This window comes from Aspergillus alliaceus (genome assembly GCF_009176365.1).
Source record: "Aspergillus alliaceus strain CBS 536.65 unplaced genomic scaffold BDW43scaffold_3, whole genome shotgun sequence".
Taxonomy (NCBI): domain Eukaryota; kingdom Fungi; phylum Ascomycota; class Eurotiomycetes; order Eurotiales; family Aspergillaceae; genus Aspergillus; species Aspergillus alliaceus.
This window is the reverse complement of record NW_022474686.1, coordinates 470,641-479,241: the sequence shown is the minus strand read 5'-3', so window position 1 is coordinate 479,241 and position 8,601 is coordinate 470,641. Positions and strand designations below refer to the sequence as shown.

At 49.4% G+C, this 8,601-nt stretch overlaps 3 protein-coding genes across 3 annotated transcripts; 1 reads left to right on the top strand and 2 right to left on the bottom strand.

The window, feature by feature from the left end:
• Positions 1-1,833: 1,833 nt before the first annotated feature.
• Positions 1,834-2,235, top strand: BDW43DRAFT_306316 (uncharacterized protein; the record flags this gene model as incomplete). Its single annotated transcript, XM_032046004.1, has 2 exons — positions 1,834-2,063; positions 2,130-2,235. The coding sequence occupies 2 exons, from the start codon at positions 1,834-1,836 to the stop codon at positions 2,233-2,235; spliced, it is 336 nt and encodes a 111-aa protein (XP_031905293.1).
• A 109-nt stretch (positions 2,236-2,344) lies between these two features.
• BDW43DRAFT_261703 (sideroflexin family transporter) lies at positions 2,345-3,841 on the bottom strand (the record flags this gene model as incomplete). The annotated part of the gene is made up of 4 exons (XM_032040340.1): positions 3,665-3,841; positions 3,462-3,595; positions 3,317-3,411; positions 2,345-3,265 (listed from the first exon to the last, which is right to left on the bottom strand). Coding segments are annotated over exons 1-4 (740 nt in total), but the record flags the coding sequence as incomplete, so codon positions are not given.
• A 906-nt stretch (positions 3,842-4,747) lies between these two features.
• On the bottom strand, positions 4,748-7,078 carry BDW43DRAFT_296693 (PHD finger domain protein; the record flags this gene model as incomplete). The annotated part of the gene is made up of 2 exons (XM_032044253.1): positions 4,748-6,779; positions 7,053-7,078. 2 exons carry the CDS (start codon positions 7,076-7,078, stop codon positions 4,748-4,750), a joined length of 2,058 nt encoding a protein of 685 aa, XP_031905291.1.
• Positions 7,079-8,601: the final 1,523 nt, after the last annotated feature.

The window sequence follows — 8,601 nt, the reverse complement described above, 5'->3', positions numbered from 1 at the left end:
TTAGTCTAGGGGTTATAAAAGGTGTTAGGTAACAGCCCTTAAGAGATAACATACTCCGTCCGATGGGCCCGGGGGATGGTATATTAATGAGACACTTGTAGGAAGTCCTCACTCGACGCATACAATCACCACAGGATTCTTATTAGATGTGTCTCTTGCCATGACAGATATTGAGGTCGCCAGTTAGTATAATCTCAATATCGTTACATCTCTTCGGGATAAGGATCATTCTATCTCGATCATCAATCAGCAAGGAGTCAAAGGAAGAGAATGTGCGTTTCTGTTCTCCTCTAGTCAATCCCTCATCATGAACATTTATCCTAGTCATCATATGCATAATGACGATTAGCGCGCTACACTTCGTTGGAACCTGAATAGAAACTCACGATTCACTTCACAACTAATGATTGAAACTGGTGATGACACCGACAGACACGAAGTCATAAACAAAGTGTTATTCTTCGCTCCCCGGTATTATCAAGTTTTCTTGCCTCTTTGCACCTCTTCAAAATGCCCAGAACCCGGAGACCGAAGGACATCGGAAAGTCTCACTAACTACGCATAATAGCCAATAGCGTATCAGCCAGTCTAGTCCGTTCTCCAAGCGGGCAAGATAATCAAAACTAGATCGAAGATGCCTGATTTGTACACCAGATGCCGGCGAGCCGTGGCGAAGTGGACCCAAAAAAGCACACAAGGAGCAATGAAAAGGCTATCTCAGAGAGGACAAATTCATCATGCATAGGACTAATACTGTAGTACTACACTCGCATGAGCCAAGAATGGTAGACAGTTCACAGTCCTAAATGCATTGCTTCGCTAATCATCTTTGTGAGTCGGTCGCTAGCTGAGGCATTCTCAGGAAATGATTCTCATAGCCGAGAACTTGATCTAGTACTAATTTATCGCGATATATGTTAGGGGTATTGGGACTGACGCTGCTTTCCGTTCAGACACCGAAATATAACCAGAAGGAAAGAAAGGGAGCATTTTATGCTCAACATCCCAAAGTCAAAGATGGCTAACATCGGTATCAAGAGTATTATGTTTCTTTAAGGCGGGAGTATAATTGTGGCAGCACCATCTCAAGTGATCCAAGCTGAGCCTTTGCAAACTGCAGAAACATACATTAATCAATGCATGTATGCGTAGGCACTCCAGCTTCCGTATGGGCTGGTTTCTCTTCACCGTGCTGGTCTAGAACCCTAACCATGTAATATTATTCAATCCCAGTCAGCTTCTTAATCGCTGACTATGCAACTAGTATGGAATAGAAGGACAATCCCAGTTTATCCCGGGATCAAGTGCAATGCGTCAAGGTTACGGATTCTAGGTTTTTCTCATACAAAGATGTCAACCATGTCGAGCCATGAAGTCAACGGACCGATAACTCCAATTATGTGCACATCCGCCACTCTTAGATGATCCAAAGAACATATCTGCAAGTAGACACCTCCTTCGCCACACACGCATCACGTCTCGATGCATAATTGCGACAATAAAATAAATTATTCCTGCACCGCTCCATTGCACAAGTGCCAACCACCACGAATCAACGACAATCCAGCTATCCCATCCCAACCAGGCCTACAGTATACAACTCATCACCTCCTCAGTCAATCTGCATAGTTCCCGGTAACAATGAAATACTGCAGAAAAAATCCGATCATGACGTGGCAACCGAGTCCTCCCAACGACCCCAAGTGCCCCAAATACCAAAGATATAAACCCACCACCCCACCCTCCATTCTCTTCCTAACAGCAAGCAGACCAATCCACATCATAGCACAACACTCAAAAAACAAACGCTTAACCCAACAAACCCCCGCCAAAATGCGTGTCTACTCCGGAAAACTCAACAGCGAGTCCAAGACCGCTGAAAACGAGGTCATCACCTTCGTCTTCAACAGCGGGCTCCAGCAGGGCTCGACCGCCGTTCTCACCGGCCAGTGGACGAAGAGCTACAGTGGCGATCCCAAGGCCAATTACAATTTCCACGGCACCGTGACCAAGGCTTCCGGGAACTCGATTGAGATTTTCAAGGGGGAGAGGGCCTATTACATGTACGTAGGGTGTTTGATGTTCTTGGCTGGGATTTGGGTTTGGCGGATAGCTAATGTTTGGGATAGGTTCGAGGGCACTGTGGATGGGGACAAGCTGAATTTGACGATGAAGAAGCAGGATGGGTCTTACTATGGTAAGGCCGAGTTGGAGCTTGTGTTTAAGGCGGATTAGGGGTCTGGTTCGAAGTTCTTCCGGTCCTTGTCTAGGTTGATGTCTATCGTTGATTGGATTTTATGCCGAGATCCTCAATATAACTTGGACTGTGCTTGAGGTCCATATTTGGACACCACGGGATCGGGTATAGTTCCTTATTGTAGTAGGGCTTACGTGTATGGAGCTGAGTCCGAAAAAGAAATGTGTCAATCAGAAATCTCTATGTAATCTATCAGAGGTCTCTATATACGGACTGGGACTTTCTGTCCATGATGCGCCAACATCAAAAGGGTAATAGAAACGGAAGAAGAAAAAACCGAACAAGGCTATGTTTTAGAATGCCAACCAAAGAAAGAACGAGGGTGCTTTACATCCCCCGGTTGAACTCAACCATTCCATCCTTACCACCCTTCTGCCAGAACTCCTCCTCCAAAGACTGCGCGCTGATGGCCTGGCGCTGAGGGAAGGCTCCTAGTGCCAGCGGCAAGGCAAACAGGGATGTGGTCAGGATCAATCCTAGGTTCAGAGGAAGAACCATACGGGGCCGAGCCTTGAGCCAGGCCGTTTTCTCTAGCCGGAGTAGGATCAACGGCGGTACGACCATGATCGGGGTGGCGTTCAGAACACGACTGATAGCGGTCTCACCGACGGCGATAGTAGCCGCCTTCTTGCTCTTGCCCAAGCTCTGGACCGGCTCGCCGGTCTCCTCCCGTTTTTTCTTCTCAACCTCTGACAGAACAGGGTAGACATCGATACCCTGACGAATCTCCTCGCCACGCATCAGGAACACATTCAGGGCACTGGCGCTGGACACAGCGGCGAAGGGCACCAGGCGACCCAGCATAAGCTTGGTGCTTGGCGACAGTCCCTTCAGACGGGGCACAAGGGCATTGAGACCCAGCGCCACCGAGCACGATGCAGATACCGCCATCAAGTATGACTTGCCAATCTGGGAGTATGACAAAGGTGTGGACTTGTTTGCATTCGCGTTGTTGACGGCGACGTTGAGCGACTGATTAGCGATCTGCCAGAGAAGCGTACCGGTAGTCTGACGATTATGTTAGCCGACGCTACTACCGTGTTACACAAGCGCTCGTACCTGTAATCCGGGCGTAAGCATGCCAGCAGTCACAACCAGGTTGGACAAAACGTAGCAGGACATGCGAAAGGGGAGGAAAACCGGCTCGCCAGTGTCTAGAGACATTTATTAGACATATTCGAGGCGATATCGATTGGTAACAAACCTGGATGCAGGGTGGAATCTACCACCTTCTTCGCACGCCACAACTCCGGTGTCATTGCGGGGACGTGGCTCTGCTTGTACGAAGAGATAAGGGTTTTTGCACTCTCCAAGCCCGACGAGGAGACAAACATCATCCTAGAGCGTATTAGTTAAGGGACATCAAGCGCATGATCAAGAAACCCTGAGTAGGAGGGATCATCATACCTCGGATCGGCGAGGTCGGCGGCATGTCGAACGCGGCCCCAGTATGTGCTCAAGTCATACTGGGAGGGTGGAAGATCCCTATTGCCAGGAATTGAGCTGGACATGGCCCGAGAGGAGAATGAAGGGAGTAGTTGAACGAACGGCTGGAGTGGCAGACAAGAGGAGGGGGGAAAGAGTAACTTTTTGGAAAACGAAAATCATTTCCAGGCGCTATCGGAGGCGGTGAGCCGATAAGATTCAGGTCCACCAATCACCGGTTGCCAATATAGGAGATCGGCTGGGGGTGTTTCACCGCCTTGGTGCGGAATACAATCCCGCGGTTTCATTCCGAGGATAACCGTCCGACATACTACTACTACTGCTGCTGTTGCTGCTGAAGACTAGATATACAAGTCCTGGATTAAGTACATTTCATTCAATACTCTGTCCTATCCAGTTGATGGGCCACTGGCTCCATCATGATTTGTCCAAAGTCACTAGTTACAGTAGTACATAGGTATCACTTAGGCCCCTCGCCTGACAATTAATACAACAATTAAAATAAAAGTAAACGGCAGTATCTCACCGGGGATGCATAATAACATAACCACCAATATGCAATGGTGATGTCTCAAGGAAATATGGGGTATGTCTAAGGCTGTCACACAACGAACAAAGGAGACCCGTAAAAAAATTAAAGGAGAACAGGAAAGAATGTGGCCGTCAGTCTTTCATTGCTCAGCGTGGGTGAGATGCTTGTCGAGCCCACCCAGCGAGTTGTACGATCTGACATGAATCGTATCATTATCTATCCATGATAAGCGTGCAAAAGATTTGTCTGCCCGCGGATTTGAGGTGGTTCACTGTCATGAGGGGGTTTGTTTTTCACCGGAATCGATAGGATTTATGGGCTAATGGCGATGTTGGGGCATGGCCAATACCACCCACAGGAACTCGAATGCGGTTCCTCCGGGAAGGGGTATGTGTACAGAAGACACAGACGTAGACCGATGGTAAATTGGCCCGTTCTAAGCCGACACACTTGGTATGTAGCCAATGACTGCACGATTCACTATATGAGGTTAGTGGACCGGTTGCAAGGCTTTAGGCAGAGCGTACATACCATTGAATCATCAAGTGGCCGCCATTATCCATAGAATTGCAGATGCATCTAGTTCCACTGCTGGGGTTACTGTATCGGTCGGTGCTCGGGGTCGCCAGGTCAGGATCGGTCATGGTCGTGGGAGACGTGTTCGGCGCCTGAAGATTGAGATCCAGTTCGGCGCCAAACCGGGGTGGGGAGGAACGGAGGTGCGCTAAGGAGCGTGAGGGTCGATTGGCTCGGGAGCCAAAGTTGACGGTGTGGGATCGGGGAATGCGGCCTCTCTCCTGGAGAACCTTTCGGAGTGCATGTTGGGCATCGCCAGACTCTTCTTCGGAATCGGCAAGGGGAGCCGGGATAGTACCGGCGCTGCGGTACGTCAAGTCTGAGGGGATAAACATGGTTTGTCGTTTTGGCGTACGCTTCCAGTCATCCGGCACCTGTTGATAGGTAGGCCTCCTAGCAAAACCTCGAGAGGAACCGCCCCAAGGAGACGCCCGACCCGAGTGTGAGGAGGCAGCGGTGGAGGTGTAAGAGCCCTTCGAGTGTGGTCGGGAACCGGCGTCAGAAAAGGTCATCGAGGGATTACGGCTGGAAACAGTTGGGTACTCAGAGAACTCTCCCGAGTCATATTCACTTTCGGTTGTCGAACCATCCAAGTCCATCCGGGTAATGGGATCCGTCAGCCCGGTTGGCGTTTCAGTGACGGGCTGCATCTCCGTTTTGGCTCTACCGTCCTTGCCAATCCTGAGGACAACGGACTGAGATCGTCTGGGAAGACTAGTAGCGGCAGAGTTGGACCGCTGCAATGGCTGCCGTAGTGACTTCGTGGGAGAAGATCTTTTGGAGGGGCTTTTCCGGATGCCACATGTAGACGACATCATTCCACCCATCCCAGGTCGCTGAGCGGATATAGCACTCTGGGTGAGACTGCGAGTCAGCGTGGGCCGTTCCCGCCGAGGAGTGAAGTCGTCATCATCATCGTCATCACATGCGGTAAGTTTCTGGTGGACACTCTGCGTGCGTCGAAGCTGCTCCCGCTTAGACTCCTCAGTCTGATGGTGGTAGGGTTGACGACCCGGTCTAGAGAAAAGTCTCTTATCCGGTGTTGGCTGGGGCCCTCCAAAGCGACGAGCTGGAGAGCTCAGGAACATCGCTGGATCTTCGGCCTTGGCTACGGGGATTCTAGGGGAGGTCGAGAAAGGGGCGGGAAACAGGGCCGCATCGGTGGGTGCCGCAGAGGTGAGGCCGTATGCATTGCTGCTAAACTCTGGCAGATCTAGACTCCCCTCGATCAACGGTAATTGCGGGATGTGAGAGGCTTGAGAGAAGCTTGGATTCATGTGAAATGAATCAGCTGTATGCGAATCAAAGAAGTCGATATTATTCCCGGACAAACCGTGCGTTTCGAGATCATGGTCCCAGAACAATCTCTGCTGTGGAAAGAAAGGCGAGGCGGATGGATCAATATTTGCCAGCTGGAACGGGTCCGGAGACGTTTGCAAATCACCAAATAGCCTGGGAGACGCCCCCATCAACCGACTAGGAGTCTCCAGGTGGCCCCCAATGGCACTCGAGGCCGACGGTCGTCGTCCCGTGCCACTGACATTCTCGAGCCCGGACACCTTTCTCCTGGACGCACTGCTAGGCGGCGGGGTCTGAATGGAGGCAGCAGATTTGGCGGATCCCACCGTTCGGAGCCCTTCTTCGTCGGGATTCCCATTGGGTTTGGTCGCTCTGATGCGCTTGGCTGTATCCGTATCCTGTTCCAATTCCTTCAGATTCCGCCCGTTGACAGACTCTGAGCCCGTATTTAGTAATCGGAGGGGATTATTCAACGGCGTACTCAGCCCCAATTTCTGGGGGGTTCGGAGGAATTCTGGGCTGGAGGCATATGGATCGGAGGTATCCCAGGTGACTCTGGGATCAAAAAAGCTGGATTCGAGTTTAGGGGTTTGGAAGGTCGAATCGTCGAAGACTGTAGTCGGAGGAGTCCTCGTGGGCGTCTGAGGTTCACCGTTGGGATAACTGAAGCTGAACATGATTGAGGGCTCGGTCAGCATCATCTTTCGGAGTAATGAGACGGAGCTCGTTTGGAGCTCCGCGGACCACAAAATCAATTTCCAGATCGGCTCAATTGGCCGTATGGCAAGCCCAATGCAAACAGAATATGAGGAAATTTTTCAACAGTAAACCGGACGACAGAATCTGTCACAATCCTCGATACGAAACTAGTGGAGGGAGAAGCAAGCCCCGCCTGGGGCAGACGAGCAAGGTATGTAGTAGATAGACCGATGGACAACATACCTGTGGACGGGGTGATCCCAACTCATGTCAGCAACGCTGTGATCCTAGCAACCATTCAATACAAGCTGCCAGGCAACCCTCTGGGAAAACGTCCAGATATTTGGGAGCCGTCCGGAATGTTCGAAGGGAGGAGGGGTTCGGTAGGGATCGATTGGCCGACGAATGTACGCCTCCACAAGCTCATGGAAGCCGAAGCTCGTTGGATCGACTCGCTGGGAGAAAACAAAAAATATGACTGAACCCCTCGGCAAAGAAATAGGAAAAGAAATTAGAGCATAATCCTCTATCTTTTGTAATTAGCGGTCACAGGAGAAGACAAAGAGGCGAGGAGGTCGAATGAAGATAGGGCGAGTCGGATGTTGGTTCACAAGGATGGCAGGAAGGTTCTGATGGGAGCTCTTGGACAAAGGGAGAGAGCGGAGGAATGCGTACAGTGTTACCTGCCTTTGATGCCCTTTATGATCGGCTGTTCTTTGACTGAGACCACGTTGAAAGTCAAGAAGGAAGAGAGGGAAGAAAAGAAGAGAGTGAAAGAAGGGGAAAGAGTATCAAGTTTGGCCGAAGGATTAATTGCAAGAGGGGGGAATTTTTGTGTTTTCCTTTTTCTCTGTTGGTAATTTAGTAATTGATTTGACAGGTTTTTTTTTTTTGGCACTGTCTTTTCTTTTCCTTTTTTTCTCTTTTAATTTTTTATGTATCCGCAGATCCACTGAATGGGGACACTGGGATATTTTTTTACTTACTCGTTTTCCCTTATTTAACAAATTATGAAAAACACCTAGAAAATGAGATCCGGATCTGCTGGGGAAAATAACAGTACTTTTAATCCGTTCCGGGCAATAATTAGTGAGTCTGACGGCCAACCAAAAAAGAGCCATGCGGTTTAATCAAATCAGAAAGCCTCAGTTCGATCGTCCTCCACTTCCCTAGTCTCACTCTGGTGGAGACCCGAGTGGGAAAGATGATGAGGCAGACATGGATAGTTGTGCAAGGCTATTACTATCCTAGGAAATCAGCCACTATAGTAGTCCTATCGTATAGTCCAGGGTACCGTGATATATGTGTGTATATATGCGTGTGGTGTGTGTATGTGTGGATATGGGGACAGTCCGGATCTATGGATCTGTTGCATGGTATGGAGCAGAAACGAGGGTTGGAGTGAAGAGGTATGTATGATAATTACAGCAAACAAGAGGAATTTGAAAAGCGGTCAATACTACAGAGGTACTTTTTTATACTTAAAAAGTATTATCTACCCGGTGGTACAGTGTACCAAAATGACCGGAACCGAGAATGAAAACGTCGACGTACATATATATAAAAAGAGAAACAAATGCAATGAACCAAACTCTGTCCAATATGGAAATGAATCTACGACGGAGAAGCCGTAACCTTACCCTCAGCGAATATTGGATATTAAATTGATATGGATTCCTCCAAGGTGATTGATCTCAAATAATCCTCGACGAATTAAACCCGTCTTGGAGCGTCATTGGTTCCCGAGACAAGGAACAGCCATCCTTCTTTCCGTGGATCGACTGGGCTCCAT